Below are 19799 nucleotides of genomic sequence, written 5' to 3'. Positions count from 1 at the left end.
AGCTCTCGTCATTGCCAATTAGCAGGCATACGTTCATTGCGCTTGCTATGCTACTCTGATACGGCATGTTAACTTTGATAAGACGTGTAATCTCCGATAAGGCATGCTATTTGTCTTAGTGAATCAAACCCAATATATTCAAGTGCTCTCCATTAACTAAACCTTGGAACTGGTAAAAATTGGAGAGCTTTGTAACTAACCTGTGTAACTAACTCCATGGGAAACTCAATTTCCAATGTCAAATATCCAGTGAACCAAAATGCAATTTATCTGTACTGGAACCTGCAGCTTTTCTTTGAGTTATACTGAACCACAGAGAAGGTGGCTATCATGGTATTAAAAATAGCTCTTGCTGTGAGTGCATGAATGTGAATGCAATATGCACAACTGCTAATTCACTAACATTTCAATCCTCCTCAAGTCTTTACCCCAGGTGCATACTTTTGACACCTTAGAGCCTGATTCACTAACCGGCGCTAAGCCCTAAGAGCTAATGGGCAAAACCATGGAGTTAAGTGGTTTGCGTCCATACATTGTGCACAGTCCCGCTCAGTGCGCGCGCAGCGCGGTGCACCGGTAATAGTCCGCGGTTCGACGGTAATAGTCCGCGGTGCGACGATAATGTCGCACCCGCTGCCCTGTAAACGTTGCACTTGATGCGTTGAAAACGGCACATCGGGTGCCCCCTAAAGCAGCGCATTGATGCGCCGTTTCGCAGCAGCGGTGCGACGTTATCGCACCACACACTATCACCGCCGCGCTGAGCGCGCACTGAGCGGGGCTATGTGCGAAGTAGCTTGCAGGCAGTTAGTACGTGCAAAGCTACTTTAGGGGCACTAAGTGGCTTTGTCACCGGTTAGTGAATAAAGCCCTTGGTGGGCAGAAAAGGGGGTATATTTGTGTGCTAAGTTGTATGGCTGCAGTGAGCCGTTAAAGCTGGAGAGCACTGAATTGTAAAAAATAGCCTGATCACTAAGGGGGTTTAAGCCTGTGGTCCTGAACTGGTTAAAGGGAGTTTTCTTAAATAATTCATCCAAAGTACAGGATAATTTTTGAGTTTTTTATGTTGCCATATACTTTTTTTTACCATAATCCTTGTTTTGTCAATTTCAGGTGGAACTATCGATGAAGTGATATGTAGAGGGCCTGAAAACCGTAAGGGAAGGGATCTCATGAAGATCCCCTATGAGATGTTTAAGAGTTGTACCCCACTGACTGCTCCACCTATTATGGCAAATATTCACCACCATAGCCCTGATTACAAGAGTAATGGTCGACATGTACACCATATGGATCATGCAGATGGCAGTCATCCAGAATGTGAACCCAAACCTAAACCCCGCCCTGCGAGCCTGAGGCATGCCATTGCAACTGTGGTTATTACTGGGGTTGTTTGTGGGATAGTCTGTCTGATGATGTTAGCAGCTGCTATTTATGGTTGTGCCTATGCGGCAATGATGGCAAAATACCATAGAGAACTTAAAGAAGTGGAACGCTTGGCTCCTGGAGCAGAACATGGCAGCGCAGAGGAAAAAGAACCACTTGATGGTTCTCTGGCCTGAACTACAAAGGAGTAAGGATTTCTAGAGTAGATAAACACATTTACATGATTCTGTAGGATAATGGAATAAATTGGTATAATCAAGGTGGCATAACAAGGACATATGTGCATGGAATCAATATGCAATTATGTAATTCTGAGATTGCAGTAATAATATTATACGTATATAACTCTGGACAAGAAACGAAATCATATCACCTTGACATCTGTGATTAAGGTTCAAAATTTCAAAGAAATGTCTTCTTACCATATATTATGTTCCAAAGTGATACCGAAGAGTCCTGCCTTCTAATCCCCAGACTGCCAAGGACTATATGGTGCCCTCAGAAAGTAATGATGTGCTGTCACTATCATCCACATTGCTTAGAGACCGGTATTTGGGTCAACCTGCATATATTTCCACATTTTCAAATGTAAAACTTATAGAATAATAGAGTTCATTCTAATTCTATCCCCTACTACCCGACTACAATCATGGTGGAACATTATTAGAGCCCATTTCTGAAGACTTGTCACCTTCAGAGGACCGAATATCGGAACTGACCCTCTGTGGAGTGAACCTATGTGTTCTAGGAGACAACATCATGACTGTACTGACTACATGTTGATTACCTCTCAGAATAGGTATTTCTAGTGTGCATTAGTGGTTCTACAGAAAAACAAATGCATCAAATTTTAACTTTGGAACATGATGCAAGAAATTAGTGATGCACCTCTTCTGCTTAATGAGTGATGTGCCACGGCCAGACCTGGCAGCACCCCAGGTATGTAGGATGGCTGTCAAGCACTTTAATCAATAAAAGAGCAATTTTGAAACGGATGGTGCCGGCTTTTTGGATTTACGTAACTTTGGAACATGAAGAATATATTTTTTGTTACATGGCCGAATTTTTTCTCATTTTATAAAACAACTATACTATGGATGGCAATTAAACAATTTACTGTTTGTCTATGAACAAGGCTGAAAATAGATAACTATTGAGCATGAATATAAAACTAAAGCTAGAATAACAGAAGTGGAGTAAACACATGAAAATATAATGTACGTAAAAGCGTGAATGACAGATGTTTGCATTTTTAGTATAACTAAAGATAAATATATATAATAGATAAAAATAAATAAAGCTACGGTATATATAGATACAGAAAAGTACACTTTGTATGAATGATAAAATGGATTATAGAAGTATGTAATTGAGAGAAGAATATCTGATGGACCAATGTCCCCTCTCTGTACGCTATCATACTCTGATCTGTTTTTCTTTTATTTAACAATCTTTTCTACTAACTGAATTGCTATCAGGAGCAAAGTTTGAAAGCCGAGTTTAGCTTTAACCTTCCTGGCGGTATGATTATTTCCGGATGTTAGAATCTGAAAGTGGTGCAATTTTTTCAAAACGCTTTTAGACCCTAAAAATCATACCGCTAGATAGATCTGCGGCAGCCCTGCACATTACACCCCCCCTATGGATCCTGCTCGGGATTACCTCTCTGAGCAGTGGATTTCTGGCCCGAGCCTGACTCGGGGTAACTGCTATGGTGGTTAAAGCTTTTTTTAACTTGCTGGTGCATCTTCTGTATAAATTGGAAAGTGGTTGACTAGACTTGAAACTTTTCGGCCAGTTCGCCATTGTTCCTTAATGGCATGGCAATCTAAGAGAGTTAATTTGGTTCGATGCATGAAAGTTCTACAGATGAGTCAGCTTTTTGAAGCAAATTAGCTTTACTTTGAAAATAATATATATTTTTAAATGACTGTCATTTCCAGAAAAGTTGTATTTATAAAGCTTTCCCATTCAAATAAATATACTCTGGAGCAGTGACAATGACTGACCTTTTCCTGATCTGTAGGAACTATTTTGAAACCAGAAACTGTTAAGCTGGGAATACACCTTTTGTTTTTGAGCCATTTAGATGACTCAATAAATAATTTGCAACATGTCCGATCTCCTGCCTGATTGTTTCGCCGCTCGATTCCGGATTGAAGTGAATGGAAAAAGGTAAGAAAAACGACCGGAAGATAGGAGAATTGACTGCGGAATCAAGCGGCGAAACAATAGAGCTGGAGAATCGAGCGGCAAAATCGAGCCGTGTATGCCCAGCATAGCTCTCCGATTTACTTGTCCAGACCAGGTTCCTTTTGTTCATTGTGCTCATGTTTAAGTTAAAGTTCTGCACTGGGAATCTGACATCAGGTGATTTGGGCAGAACACAGAATGTAGCCTCAACTGTATTGACATTACTAACTACCCCACCTGGTCTAAAGGTGCCCATTAGCTGTGCAATTTTTAGCTAAATGTGATCTTTCAATGCGAGTTGAACGATAGTGACTAATTGGAAGGTAATTATCGATTGTTCACATTTACTGAATGATTCTTTCTTCAAATTCGACTGTAAAATCCAACTTTAGGATGATTTTATCCTATTTAGCAATCAACCAAATAATTGTTCCCTGTTGATTGCCTTCATAAACGGCAAATTTTCTATACAATTCGATGGGAAAATTGCATTGAAAGATTGCACCTTAAGACTAACCTCAGCTGTTAGATTTAAAACTGTTGATATGTAAAGTGCTAGCAACCAATAAGCAATTATACTCATTATGTCATTTTCACCAAAGTTCCTCTTTAAAGAAACTCTGAAGTCTCTTTTTCCCCTGCTTTTGCCATATATCCTGTTCAGCCTGACTGCCCCAGTGAAATTGCTGCATCCCCGCGGCAGATGAATGATTTATTACTGAGGAATAGCCCAGCAAAGCTCCTGGGCTAGCAGGGCTTTACTTCCTCAAAGAGGCAGAGCTTTACGCTGTAGCTCTCTTTGCGGATCGCCACCTCTCCCCGCCCCTCTCAATCTTCTGTCACTGAGAGGGGCGGAGAGGAGGCAGAGATCCGTGAAGATCGATTGCGAAGAGGCAGAGCTACAGCTCAAAGCTCTGCCTCTCCAGGGCAGCACGATCTTCAACCTGCAAAGTCGTGGTACTTTGTAGGTCGCTTTCTCTCTATTAAATCATTCATCTGCCGTGGGGATGCAGCAATTTCACTTGGGCATTAATGCTTAACAGGATAATACGACAAAATCAGGAAAAAAAAGAGACTTCAGAGTCTCTTTAAGTTACTTTCTGTACATTGTGGTGGGATTGAATACTCTGTTTTTGTAAAAGGCAACTTGGTTTACCTGTTTGTTCACTAGCTTGTCACTCTGTGGTTTCTTAATGGTCACCGTGCAAGTTCAACATCACTAAACAGAGACTGACCAACAAGTCCTCAATTCCTTATATCTTAAGAACCCCACAAATATTATATTTCAGTCATTTGTTGTCCCTCTCTATAAAAATAAATTTAATGGTAGGTCAAACTGAGTGCCCATATTAATATGACAGCTGGCTAACAGCCAGCTGAATGCTTTATGGGTGGTCCTGCATATTTGCTAATATTGTCTGCTATTATCAATGCCATGAAAGCAATCCCGCCATAATGATTCTCTCTGAGGTTTTTTTATTTTTTTTATTTTTTATTTGATAAATCTTTATTAGGATCCCCAAATCCCAAATCCTGTCTGCACCAGTGGTGCTCGGATACCACTTTTTATTATTCGAGTTTGGTAGAATTCGAAAAGTAAATTATTCGAGTTCGGTCGAATATTCGAGTCGAATATTTTTTACTATTCGATTCGACCTCGGACTTCGAGCTCACTATTCGAGTCGGTATTCGAGCTCATTATTCGAGCTGACTATTCGAATTGGCCTTAAATAGCTTCCAACACTTGTTTTGAGGGTGAATGATGCAAGAAACATCTTTTTTTCCAAGTAACAACAGCAAGTGATTATGTGGGGATGTTCCTTTAAAAAAAAAAGGTGGAAAGAGAAGTTGTGTCCAAAATTCTGTTCAGTACAGTGTATATACTTCTTCTTCTTCTTCTTCATCTTCTATATCTTCTTCTTCTTCTTCTTCTTCTTCATCATCTTCTTCTTCTTCTTCTATATCTTCTTCTTCTTCTCCTTCTTCATCTTCTTCTTCTTCTTCTATATCTTCTTCTTCTTCTTCTTCTTCTTCTTCTATATCTTCTTCTTCTTCTTCTTCTTCTTCTTCATGTTCTTCTTCTTCATCTTCTTCTTCTTCATCTTCTTTTTCTTCATCATCTTCTTCTTCTTCATCTTCTTCTTCTTCATCTTCTTCTTCTTCTTCATCTTCATCTTCTTCTTCTTCTTCTTCATCTTCTTCATCTTTTTCTATATCTTCTTTTTCTATATCTTTTTCTATATCTTCTTTTTCTATATCTTCTTCTTATTATTATTTTTCTATTTCGTCTTCTTCTTTTTCTATATCTTCTTCTTCTTCTCCTTCTTCTTCTTCTTCTCCTTCTTCTTCTTCTTTTTCTATATCTTCTTCTTCTTCTATATCGTCTTCTTCTTCTTCACTTATTTCTCTCTTTTTTTTTTTTTTTTTAAAGAAATGCAGCTATTTTTGAGCGTAATAAATAGCTGGTGGCGCACGCATGTTGGAAGCGCCATTGTATGTGCTTCCTGGCAGTGGAAACACACAGACAGCAGGAGGTAAATTCAGCAGCAGCAGCAGGAGGAGGAGGATGATTCTGTGGCAGCAGGCAGTCAATGAGGCAGGCAGCGAGACATAATAGGCAGTGGTACCTAGCGGTGGTACCAGGCCGTAAATACACAGCATAAGGTTCCAGACAGCGGTCGTGAAGCCCACATCATGTCCAATACACAACTGGGACAGCACAGTTTTCAACCCGGACACCTCTAAAAATAATATCACAAAGTATTAATAAAAAGTATATATATTTTTATCTTTCTTTTAAAGAAATGCAGCTATTTTTGAGCGTAACAAATAGCTGGTGGCGCATGGTGGAAGCGCCATTGTATGTGCTCCCTGGCAGTGGAAACACACAGACAGCAGGAGGTAAATTCAGCAGCAGGAGGAGGAGGATGAGTGTGTGGCAGCAGGCAGTCAATGAGGCAGGCAGCGTGACATAATAGCCCTGGTACCTAGCGGTGATACCAGGGCGTAAATAAACACAACAGGAGGTCACAGACAGCGGTCGTGCAGTCCACATCGTGTCCAATACACAACTGGGACAACACAGTTTTCAACCCGGCCACCTCAGAAAAATTAAACCTTTTTTTTTTTTAAAGGTAAATACAGGCAGCAGGGGCAGCTATTGTTTGACGTAATAGCTGGTGGCAGAGTGGCAGCAGAAGGTAAATCTGTGTACCCTTGGCAGTGGGAAACACAGACAGACAGCAGCAGCAGCAGCAGGAGGAATTGAGGAGTAATGTGAGTAGCTATTGTTGGACGTAATAGCTGGTGGCAGAGTGGCAGCAGAAGGTAAATCTGTGTACCCTTGGCAGTGGGAAACACAGACAGACAGCAGCAGCAGCAGGAGGAATGGAGGAGTAGTGTGAGTGTGGCAGCAGGTAGGTAGGCAGCGTGACATAATAGCCCTGGTACCTAGCGTTGATACCAGGGCTGTAAATAAACACAACAGGAGGTCCCAGACAGTGGTCGTGCAGCCCACATCGTGTCCAATACACAACTGGGACAACACAGTTTTCAACCCGAGCACCTAAGAAAAATTAAACCTTTTTTTTTTTTTTTTTTTAATGGTTTACTTTTTTTTTTTTTACAGCAAATTACACAGATATAGCTATTGTTTGACGTAATAGCTGGTGGCAGAGTGGCAGCAGAAGGTAAAATCTGTGTACCCTTGGCAGTGGGAAACACAGACAGACAGCAGCAGCAGCAGGAGGAATGGAGGAGTAGTGTGAGTGTGGCAGCAGGTAGGTAGGCAGCGTGACATAATAGCCCTGGTACCTAGCGTTGATACCAGGGCTGTAAATAAACACAACAGGAAAAACAGAGGCGCCAAATAGAGTAAAAATAGTGCCAATTAAAAACAGATAAAATTGTGGGTGACAATGGTGGACTTGTACACCCTACAAACAACAATCCGACCACTTTATATGGTAAAAATAGAAATGAATTTAATCAATTTAGTACTCCAAGATAAAACACACAATTTGCAACGCGTTTCACGGGACACAAGCCCGCTTCCTCAGGCAAAACAATTATAGGCAGGAGCAGCTGAAAACAGAAAAGAAAAAATGTACAATGGAATCCATAAAAAACAAAAAAACACACAAAACCAAAAGGCCAGACCAAAACACTTGATCCGACAACGAAAAATATTGCACATAGGTAATGTTAGTTTCCATCCCAAGAGACTCCCCAGTTGGAGTCCCCCTCAACAGTATATGATTGATTAGTATAACCTATTAATTCTTAGCTCCCCAAATGGGGCATATACAAATTATTCCCTTGTATATTATTAGTTTTTGGTGATCAAATGGTAACCATAATAATGACACTGGTGATGACATAACAGTAACAAAACAATACAGTGACAATAATGATAATGATGATGTAACATAACAAAAAACATAAAGAAAGTACATACGCATGCACACAGCCCTCACATGTGCATGTGCATGCGTATGTACTTTCTTTATGTTTTTTGTTATGTTACATCATCATTATCATTATTGTCACTGTATTGTTTTGTTACTGTTATGTCATCACCAGTGTCATTATTATGGTTACCATTTGATCACCAAAAACTAATAATATACAAGGGAATAATTTGTATACGCCCCATTTGGGGAGCTAAGAATTAATAGGTTATACTAATCAATCATATACTTTTGAGGGGGACTCCAACTGGGGAGTCTCTTGGGATGGAAACTAACTTTACCTATGTGCAATATTTTTCGTTGTCGGATCAAGTGTTTTGGTCTGGCCTTTTGGTTTTGTGTGTTTTTTTGTTTTTCATGGATTCCATTGTACATTTTTTCTTTTCTGTTTTCAGCTGCTCCTGCCTATAATTGTTTTGCCTGAGGAAGCGGGCTTGTGTCCCGTGAAACGCGTTGCAAATTGTGTGTTTTATCTTGGAGTAATAAATTGATTAAATTCATTTCTGTTTTTACCATATAAAGCGGTCGGATTGTTGTTTGTAGGGTGTACAAGTCCACCATTGTCACCCACAATTTTATCTGTTTTTAATTGGCACTATTTTTACTCTATTTGGCGCCTCTGTTCTTTCATTTACGCGATTATCCACCTGGTGGATGGGTGAGGACACCCTCGTTTTTCTCCACAGAGAGCGAATTTTTAACCTGAGCGGGGACAGGTCTAATCTCCCCGTCTGCTATACAAGTGGTTGCCTGATCCCGGCAACCCATATTTGTGAGTATATCTACTATTATATTCTTTACACCATTTTTGATCTACAATATTACACTATTGGGGGCTCTCGATTGTTCCCTTCTTTTTCTCTCTCCAAACACAACAGGAGGTCCCAGACAGTGGTCGTGCAGCCCACATCATGTCCAATACACAACTGGGACAACACAGTTTTCAACCCGGGCACCTCAGAAAAATTAAACCTTTTTTTTTTTTTCTTTTAATGGTTTACTTTTTTTTTTTTTTTTTTTTACAGCAAATTACACAGATATAGCTATTGTTTGACGTAATAGCTGGTGGCAGAGCGGCAGCAGAAGGTAAATCTGTGTACCCTGGCAGTGGAAAACACAGACAGACAGCAGAAGGGCAGTACACAGCAGCCCACTGTAGATGTAAAATGTGTGGCTGCAGGCGACGTAATAGTCAAAGTGAACCAGGCTGGCTTAGTGAGCAGGAGCCAGGAGGTGGTAAAGGGTGGTAAGGCACATTAACGATGGTTCTTCCGGCAGCCAGTTCATGTCCCCCTCTCGCCGACAACAGAGGCCAGGAACTCGCCTTCCACCCACGCCTGGTTCATCTTGAGAAACGTCAGTCTGTCCACAGACTTGTGAGACAGATGTGAGCGTTTCTCGGTGACCACGCCACCAGCTGCACTGAAGCAGCGCTCGGACAGCACGCTGGAAGGGGGGCAGGACAGCACTTCCAGGGTGTACTGCGCCAGCTCGCTCCAGATCTCCAGGCGCTTGACCCAATACTCCATGGGATCAACAGGGGCATCGCTGTCAAGCCCGCTGTAGGACCCCATGCAGTCTGGCTGTGACCGGAGGAGGATGCTGCTGCATGCACCTCCTCTCTAGTCACTGCTGCTGGAGCCTCTACAGTCCTGTAGAGCTCGTTGCTGAGAGACAGCAGGTCTGTGGGGTGCTTGCTGCTGGATGCAGGCACCTGCTGCTGCCTCTGTGCTGGCTGGACAGTGGGGGTGGAAGGCTGGGGGAAAGCTTCCTCCAAGCGCTCAACAAGGGCCTGCTGCAAGCTCCTTATTTGTTGCGCTGGCTCTCCTCCTGCAGGTGGCAGGAACTGGCTCAACTTCCCCTTGAGGCGCAGGTCCAATATCATGCTGATCCAGATGTCCTCCCTCTGCTTCATCTGGATCACCCTGGGGTCCTTGCGCAGGCACGTCAGCATGTGCACTGCCATTGGGAAGAGGCGGGCCACGTGTGCTGGCACATCGACGGCAGTGCTGTCCTCCTCCTCCTCCTCTGCCTCCTCAGCCTCATCCTCTCTCCATCCCCGCACCAACTCAGCTGCGCTGTGCTGATCTCCCTCATCAGCAGCAAGGTCAGGGACCTCCACCAAGTCCTCCTCCTCCTCCCCCTCAGAGGTGGACTGTGCAGCTGCATGCCGCTCCTGCTGGGCCAAGGCTGCCGCTCCCTGTTCCAGCAAAGCATCGAGGGCCCTGTTCAGCAGACAAACCAGGGGCACCCACTCGCAGACCATAGCATGGTCCCTGCTCACCATGTTAGTGGCCTGCAGAAAGGGAGCCAGCATCAAGCACACCTGCTGCATGTGCCTCCAGTCGTCATCGGGGATGATGGATGGGATGTTGCTGGTCTTGTCCCTTTTCTGAGCGGCGGAAACAGTGGCCAGGGCAAGGTACTGGTTGACAGCGTGCTTCTGTTCAACTAGACGCTCCAACATCACCAGGGTGGAGTTCCAGCGAGTTAGAACATCAAGGATCAGCCGATGGCGTGGCAGCTCCAGCTCCTTTTGCACGTCTTCCAGGCTCGCACAGGCTGCAGCCGAGCGCCGGAAGTGACGCACAACATTCCTTGCCATTTCCAGCAGTTCGCCCATCCCCTGGTAGGTGCGCAAGAACTTCTGCACCACCAGGTTCAGCACGTGGGCAAGACAGGGGATGTGGGTCAGGTTTCCCCTGTCAATTGCGGCAACCAGATTGGCCCCATTGTCGGCCACCACCTCTCCGACTCTGAGGCCTCTGGGGGTCAGCCAAATCCTCTCCTGCTCCTGGAGTTTGGCCAACACATGGGTTGCCGTCAGTTTGGTCTTCCCAAGGCTGACCAACTGCAGCACCGCTTGGCAGTGGCGGGCCTTCACGCTGCTGCTGAGTCGGGGGGGTTTGGCCAGGTGTGCCGGAGAATTGCAGAGGATCGGAGGAACCTGCCGCAGTTCCCCTGACCCTGCGGGGTGGCACCACCCACTGTGTTGCTGCTGCTGCTGTGCCCGCTGCTGCTCTCCCATCCTCACCCCCTTCCACCAAGCTGACCCAGTGGACAGTGAAGGACAGGTAGCGGCCTGTCCCGAAGCGGCTGCTCCAGGAGTCCATGGTGACGTGGACCCTTTCACCAACCGCGTGCTCCAGCCCTCGCTCCACATTGGCCATCACAAAGCGGTGCAGTGCAGGAATGGCCTTGCGGGCAAAGTAGTGTCTGCTGGGGAGCTGCCAGTCTGGGGCTGCACAAGCAAGCAGCGCACGCATGTCGCTCCCCTCCTGCACGAGCGTGTACAGCAGGAGTTGGGAGCACATGGCCCGTGCCAGCAAGCCGTTCAGCTGACGCACGCAACGGCTGCTGGGAGGCAGAGCCCTAACCACCCCCTGGAAGGACTCGCTCAAAAGGCTCTGGCGTGGCCTTTTGCTAGCATGGGAATCAGCGGACACAGCAAAGGAGGCCACTGAGGACTGGCTGCCAGAACAGGCCTCAGTGTCGGCGGCAGGAGTTGCAGAGGGGGGAGGAGCAGTGCGTTTCCGCACTCCTGCTGGTGCTGCTGGAGGAGCAGGAGGGCGGGTGGCTGCTGTTGCTGCTGCTGCTGAAGGCTGTGCAGTGATGGGTGTGGTGCCACTGCCAGCACCAGATGCCTTCAGCCTCTGGAACTCCTCATGCTGGTGGAAATGTTTAGCAGCAAGGTGGTTGATGAGCGAGCTGGTGCTGAACTTTAAGGGGTCTGCACCTCTGCTCAACTTCCGCTGACAGTGGTTGCAAGTGGCGTACTTGCTGAAAACTGTGGGCATTGTGAAAAATCGCCAGATTGGTGACAAGAACAACCCCCTACGGCCTGGAGCCGCTGCTGCCTGTCTCCCTGTGGTGGTTGTGGGGGGGGCTTGGGGGCGGCTGGTGGTGGTACTGGCAGATGCTGCTGCTGCTGCTGCTGCTGAGCCTGAGACACCGGCAGGCTGTGGGACCTGCCTACTGCTGCCAATGCTTGCAATGATGCGCCTCCTTGCAAGGCCCACAAGCGCATCCTCCTCCTCCTCCTCAGAGCTGCTGATGATGACATCCCCAGGTGCTGGTGGTGGCGGCACCCAGTCTTTGTCTGTCACCACGTCATCATCATCATCATCATCCTCCCCCTCCTGAAACATGTCCTGCTGGGATGATGACCCCCCAAACTCCTCTCCTGATGCATGGATGGGCTGCTTGACTGTCGCCACAGTCTTGCTGTCCAATCCCTCATCCCCCAAAGTGCCCATCAGCATCTCCTCCTCCAAATCGCCAACAACAGCAGACAATACCCTGATGGTGCCTGGGGTAAAAATACTGCTGAGTGACAGGTCGCCAACTTGTGACGGTGAACTGGCCTCCTCCCCAGGCCCTGCTGGGCGACTGCTGCGAACAGGGGTGGTGGTGGTGGTGGTGAGGGTGGAGGCCTCGGATGCAGAGCTGATGGCGGGCTGCTCATCCTCCGTCATCAGTTGCACCACAGTGGCTGCATCCTTTTCCTCAATGGGACGTTTCCGACCCGGCTGGAGAAAAATAGGAGCAGGTACTACACGCTGCTGCTGCTGTGTCTCTGCAGCGTGAGTTGCTCCTGCTGGGCGGCGCCCAAGGCGTCCACGGCCAGTGGCTATAGGAGGAATGTTAGCCACTGACGCAGCTGCTGCTGCAGCGGAACTGTGCATGGTGGCGCAGCCGCGGCTTGCCACAATGCTTCTCCCTCTCCTCTTGATTCCCTTGCTGCCCTTCCCCTTGCCCAAACCGCGCTGGCTGCCACTTCCAGACATCTTAGATGTTTTGGGCGTAAACAAAAAAGTTTTTTAAAAGGGCGGGTGAAAAAGTGGGGTACTTTAATGGAGTGAGTTGGTGGGTGAGGTGACACTAATCACTAAGTGATTAGATCGCTAAGTGATTACTAGTACAGTACTAATACAAAATACAATAATTCAGTAATCAGTAAGTGTGAACAGTGAACAGTGAGTGTGTCCCCTAGTACACTAACTAGAAAATACAATAATCAGTAGTAATCAGATTAAGTAGAAGGAAATAGAGTGTGTGTACTGAGTGCACGCACACACACACGTAGGAGCTAGCCTATGAACAGTGACTGAGTGTCCCTAGTACAGTAAGTAGTAACAGTAAGTAGTACAACTAGAAATTACAATAAGTAATCAGAAGGAAATAGAGTGTGTGTACTACTGTACAGACAGTGCACGCACACACACACGCAGGAGCTAGCCTATGAACAGTGACTGAGTGTCCCTCCCTAGTAGTAAGTAGTAACAGTAAGTACAACTAGAAATTACAATAATCAGTAGTAATCAGAAGGAAATAGAGTGTGTGTACTGTACAGACAGTGCACGCACACACACACGCAGGAGCTAGCCTATGAACAGTGACTGAGTGTCCCTAGTAGTAAGTAGTAAGTAAGTACAACTAGAAATTACAATAATCAGTAGTAATCAGAAGGAAATAGAGTGTGTGTACTGCACGCACACACGCAGGAGCTATGAACAAACAGTGACAGTGAGTGAAAACAGTGACAGACAGTGAAAATACAATCACTCAGTAGTAAAGGACAGTAGAAACACTGGTATAATAAACTAACAGAGGACAGGAGGACAGCTGCCCACACAGGCAAGGCCCTGAGGCCTAAAGCTGTGTAAGCTTGCCTGCAGCAGCTGCCTGTCTCTATGTAACACACAAGCTACTAACTAAAATACAATGTCTATCTAACTAACAACAATATAGGTGTGTTATAGGAGGTGTATGTGAGCAAAAGCGCTAGGTAATTGACCACAATAGAGCACTTGCTAAGCCAAAGCACAAAGGAGCAGATCTCTCTCTGTATAAAGTCAGGCAAGGACGGGAAAAACGGAACATGGCGGCCGCTATTTATAGGGTAGGGGCTGGCCAGGGTCCCCCTCTGTGATTGGCTGCCGTCAGAGGGCCTGGGAGTGAGTGGGCTATTCGAGTTCACTCGAATAGCCCATTCGAGATAGCTGCGAGCTATTCGAGCTCGGTATTGGAGCTCGAATAGCTAAAAAAAGAGCTCGAATATTCGAGCTCTGCTGAGCACCCCTGGTCTGCACTGCCTCATTACTATTGTGATTGGAATGGGAGCACTGGTACAAGCATCTTTGAATTTAATTTTCTGCTCAAATTAGTTAATTGATCTTGTCAATGATAATCTTTAGTAAGGTAACATTCTAATTGGTCCTGATCAATCATTAGGAAGCCCCGGTGTATTTCAAAAATGCTCAGGCTGAAGGACCTATCCTTCTCAGTGCTAAGTTGTGCTTATGTGAAAATGGATTTGAAATACTAATGTTGATGCAAACATAACTGGGGGAGGTCACATTTTATTAGGGGAAGCTTCCAGATTCCACCATAGGCACCCTCCATACAATAAGCAACCCCCCATCATGTCCTACATAATTTCAATAAAACTCAGGGGGTAGGAATGTAGGACCCCTTCTTGCAGAGTACCCCCAGTGTTAAGAACCAGCATGTCTGAGCAATACATGCCTGGGGAACAAAAACAAAATGAAAAAAAAAAACCTCTGAGAAAGGCGTAGGATGATAAGGTTAGAGCTGTGCACACTATGAAATTGCCCACCGAAATGCATACAAGCAGCATCCTGACACATGGCCACACAATGTAAGGTTTGTGGAGAAAGTTTTATCGCGCTGGTGGCACTACTGATAACATGGGGTCTGGATCAAATGGCAAATGTGGTACAATGCAGAATGATAGTTATACCATTGAAGCCAAATTATTTTTTTCACTTGCGACTCAGTCATGACTCCATGTAAAATAAATACAATTAACTGGCAGAACTAAAAACATCTAACTATGGCAGCCGAGCAAGACACAGACACCAGAGTGTTTCTAACAGCTGCGAGCAGTAAGCACACCAGATTATAACATGTGACGTATGTAAATTGCAGCCAACTGTCACGGACAATAACAAATAACATACTAATGAACTCAGACATTCAGAAGTGAGGCTACTCAGGACACAAAAAGATCAGGTCATTATATTAAGATATTACAAAAACAGCTACTGAAATTTTAAAGCAGAAATTAATACTGTAGACCTTTACTAGCATAAGAATTAATTTCTATCTATTATATAACTCCATAAAAAAGTTGTGTCTAGATTTTTTGGGGGGATGTAAGAAGGAACCATCAGGCACAATGTCAGCTGATGCCATTAATAATCCAATAATCTAATTCCTTTGCTGACATTGGCCCTTATTTAAGTCACCTTTTTTCAAAGCGTTCTCCTAAGTGATATATTTACGCCTCTTTAATAAAATGGCCTTCAAGCCACCAACAAGCAAGAGAATACTCAGAAAAATTTTGACAGTACTTTTTAACCTAATTGTTAGTACTTTTCTTTGCAAAGTACTGAAAAGTTATTTTAAAAGACTACCTCCGACAAAAAAAAGTTTGAACACCAGTACATATTGTTACGATATTCGGGATGTCATTGACCCTGCCACCAGCGGTAGGCACGGGTTCTCCCAAGGCGCGGAGTCTAAGTGACCACTTTTGTCTTCACCAGAGTGCCCTGCAAGGAACGATGGGCCACTACCACTAGTGGGCAACGGACTACTTTGCTGCAAGTGGTCACCAGGTTGCGGCCCCCTGGGATCGCCCCACCGGAGACAGAGAGAACAACGGTCCACTTGAGAGGTTCAGGCAGAAGCGTAGTCGGGTACAGGCCAAGGTCAGGGCAGGCAGCAGACAAGCAGGAACAGTAGACATGCAGAGGTCAAGGCAGGCAGCAGACAAGCGTAATCGATAAACAAGCTGAGGTCGGGACGGGCGGCTAGAATCGTAAGTCAGGAACATGCAAGGTCTGCAACAGGCCAAACAGAAGTCAAGACAAGGCTCCAGCGGCTACTGGCACCAAGCTGATCAGACTAACCCCAGCAGCTCACTTAAATACAGAATTCAAAATTGCCACCGAAAGACGTGCCCTGCGCATATGCATGTGCGCTAACGTGAACGCTCGTGTGCTCACCGAAATGGCCCCCCAGGAGAATGCCCAGACGCCATAAAAGATAACACGCAATCGCGCGTAGATGCACGTGCACCCAACCGCCAGCGACAGGTACTGTAACACATATATGTAGCCTATGCACTGTGTACAGTTAGATGAACATATAATGTTTACATATGGTTCATCATAGTGGATGGAACAGACTCACATTTATATCTGTAGTAGCACCTCCATCTTTCTCCTCATGCTGATGCCTTGCAAGTACACAATCAGAATTGTGTACTCTCCTCCAGCCTGGTGCCCTCCCCTGCTCTCTGCCTGCCTGGATCAAATTACATCTCATTTCAAAGTCAGTAGAAGATGGAGAAGACAGGAGTACTGCTCAAGTCTATTTTATCATGTCTGTTTGCTATAAATCTTATTCCACATGTCTGTCTGTCTGCCTGCCTGGATTAGAATACATATCTTTTCACAGTGATTTTGGCCTGGGAGCAGGATGATGAGGTGTGTGTGTGTGTGGGGGGGGGGGGGGGGGGGGGAGTTATGACATCAATCCCCCAGCATCCTTTGAACCTATGGTTTGGAAAGATAAATAATTGCCCGGGCGCGATTTCAAACAGGGGGTGGGGATTTAAAGGCCATATGTAGAATACGGACCCTGGGGGTGAAAAAAAATCACACTTTATTATGTGTGATTTAATATATCTTGGCAACTTATTAGGTTTAAAGGGAACCTAAACTAAGCTGAACCTAAGCTAAACTAAATTTACCTGGGGCTTCTACCAGCTCCCGCAGCTACTCTGTGCCCGCGCCATCCTGGAATGATCCCCTGGTCCCCCGCAGTGGCTGAGTTTCGATTTCGACAACAGAACCAGTCACCGGCCACTGCACCTGCGTCCTTGATCATGCATCCCTCCCTTTGCCGCTTGAGTCGTCTTTCAAATGCGCAGTATGAGAAAATCTCATACTGTGTACGCGCAGGACGAGGATGCGCGCGACCGGGGCTGCACAGACACAGTTGCCGGCGACAGGCTCCGTTGCCGAAATACACGCACAGGCAGCTGCAGGGGGCAGGTAGAAGCCCCAGGTCAGTTAAACTTTTTATCAGTTCAGTTTAGGTTCCCTTTAAAACAAACTGATTTATAATTTAAGTACCGTACTCTTTAAACAGAAGATGAAAACTTAAAAAAACTCAAGAGAAAAAGTGAATTGCATATGGGTCAAATTGTCTTTACTTCATTTACTCACATTTCACAACCATGCTGTCCCCTTGCATGTCTTCATCTCTAAAAGGTGCTCAAAAAGCATTGCATGGACTATTAACATGAACCTGGAAAGAAATATTAACATGAACCTAACCCTAAAAATAAAGCTCCTATATGCTGTATACCCTTAACCCACCTCTAATGCTATCTATTCCTACCCTTCACCCTTCTGATTTCAGTTTCCATGAAACATTATCTGATGAAACCCTAAACCACCGTATCCTCCCCTATGGTGCCCCTCATGACCAAGAATCCCATCGGCTAAGAATCATAGAACAGGTGTGGTCACCATGACTCCTTTCACCCATTATAAATGTGATCACAATAACAGCAGCCCTGGTCCTTGTATCAAAATAGAAAGAATGAGAAGTTGGGATTTTTTACAGTCCTGCCCCCCCCCCCTCCCCATACCTGCAGGGGCTACATACTTAAAGGGTGGTTCACACTTGCTTTAAAATCCTATCCATGTTTTTAAAGCTCCTCTTCAATGCAGGAAGTGGATCCTATGTTACAATAGGTCCTATAGGATCCGCTTCCACTTGTACAAAACACAAATCGTACATAGATTCATGTGCCGCGGAATGCGAGACGGAATCCTGAGTCCCAACTTGGCCCATTTTCCTTGACCGGATGGGAAAATATGGGCCTGACCGCTCCATGCCAATTTGCATGAAGTCCGCCCTGGGCATGTTTTGCAGGAGATCGCATCTCTGCTTGAGTAACGGAGCTCCGCTCTGTCATCAGTCTCCCAGCTGCTAGGAGACTGTTAGACAGCGAAACCGCCATCTATTTACAATGTACAGCTCTGCAATCTAAGGAAGCGCTGTACTAGGGACAGCTGTGCCACTTGGCTGTCCCCTACAGAGGATCAGGAGCAATCGGCTTTCACAGGCTTATGCCTATGACAGCTGATCGCGGTGTTTGGCTGGCGGGGGGAGGGAAGGAGGGCTGGGAAAAAAATGAATAAAATAGACAATTTATTTAAAATAAATAAATAAACAAAAATAAACAAACAGGGCAGCAGTAATCAGAGACCACCAACAGAAAGCTCTGTTGGTGGGCAGAAAAGTGGGGGGGATCACTTATGTTCTGAGTTATACAGCCCTGCAGCGAGCCCTTAAAGCTGCATTGGCCTAATTTGTAAAAAATAGCCTGGTCACTAGGGGGCTTAAAGCCTGTGGTCCTTAAGTGGTTAGTGTAAAGAAGCGCCCGCTTTGCCTGCCTTACATAGCAGTGCTTGCTGCTATGTAAGGCAGGGGCAAACCCAGGATTTTCAAGGGGGGGATTCCTGAAAGGTTTCTTTTGGCAAGCCGCGCACTACCGTGCAGGCGTTTGCCCACAAAATACACACAATGGGCAGTGTTTTTCCCTACAAAATACACATGATGCAGTAGTGTTTCGCCAAAATATATATAATGTGGCAGTGATTAAGTAGCCATATAACCCCCCCCCCCTTTATTATGGATAACAAAATTAACCTTTAGTACAGGTGACCAGATGACCCCCCATTTATCGCACAGGTAGCCAGAGGAGGCCCCCCATTTACAGTATAGGTAGCTAAATGACCCCCAGTTAGGATAGGTAACCACATGATCCCCATTTATTGTATATAGCCAGATGACTCCCCGTTCAGTACATATATCCAGATTCCCCCTTGTATTTCACCAAATCCCCCTTGTATGTAGCCAGTGTATATAGCCAGATACCCCTTGTATATAGCCAGTGTATATAGCCAGATACCCCCTTGTATTTCACCAAATACCCCTTGTATATAGCAAATGTATATAGCCATATACCCCTTGTATATAGCCAGTGTATATAGTCAGATATCCCTTGTATATAACCAGGGTATATAGCCAGATCCCCCATGTATATAGCCAGGGTATAGCCAAATCCCATTGCATATAGCCAGGGTATATATTCAGACTCCCTTTGTATATTGCCAGGGTATATAGTCAGATCCCCCTTGTATATAGCCAGGGTATAAAGCCAGATCCCCCTTGTATATAACCAGGGTATATAGCCAGATCCCCCTTGTTTATAGCCAGGGTATATAGCCAGATCCCCCTTGTATATAGCCAGGGTATATAGTCAGATCCCCCTTGTATATAGCCAGTGTATATAGCCTGATCCCCCTGCATTTAGCCAGTGTATATAGTCAGATCCCCCCTTGTATATAGCCATTGTATTTTGCCAGATTCCCCTGCATATAGCCAGTGTATATAGTCAGATCCCCCTGCATATAGCCAGTGTATATAGTCAGATCCCCCTGTATATATAGCCAGATCCCGCCCCCCCCTGTATATATCCAGTGAATATAGCCAGACCCCCATGCATATAGCCAGTGTATACAGTCAGATCCCCCTGTATATATAGCCAGATCCCCCACTGTATATATAGCCAGATCCCCTGCATATAGCCAATGTATATAGTCAGATCCCCCTGTATATATAGCCAGATCCCCCCCCCCCCTG

At 45.4% G+C, this 19799-nt stretch overlaps 2 protein-coding genes across 5 annotated transcripts in view; one reads left to right on the top strand and one right to left on the bottom strand.

The window, feature by feature from the left end:
* The window catches only part of LRTM1 (leucine rich repeats and transmembrane domains 1), a 44344-nt gene extending 41967 nt beyond the window's left edge, over nt 1–2377 (top strand). The window contains exon 3 of the mRNA XM_068253672.1: nt 1114–2377. Within this exon, the coding sequence (XP_068109773.1) occupies nt 1114–1562 (449 nt within the window). The 3' untranslated portion in view covers nt 1563–2377. The remainder of the gene's footprint in view (nt 1–1113) is intronic.
* The window catches only part of CACNA2D3 (calcium voltage-gated channel auxiliary subunit alpha2delta 3), a 1137695-nt gene that overhangs the window by 531432 nt on the left and 586464 nt on the right, over nt 1–19799 (bottom strand). The gene's annotated exons all lie outside the window — the stretch shown is intronic.

This window comes from Hyperolius riggenbachi, chromosome 9, assembly GCF_040937935.1.
Source record: "Hyperolius riggenbachi isolate aHypRig1 chromosome 9, aHypRig1.pri, whole genome shotgun sequence".
Lineage (NCBI taxonomy): Eukaryota > Metazoa > Chordata > Amphibia > Anura > Hyperoliidae > Hyperolius > Hyperolius riggenbachi.
The sequence above is the reverse complement of the archived record's forward strand: the minus strand, read 5'-3'. Positions and strand labels throughout refer to the sequence as shown.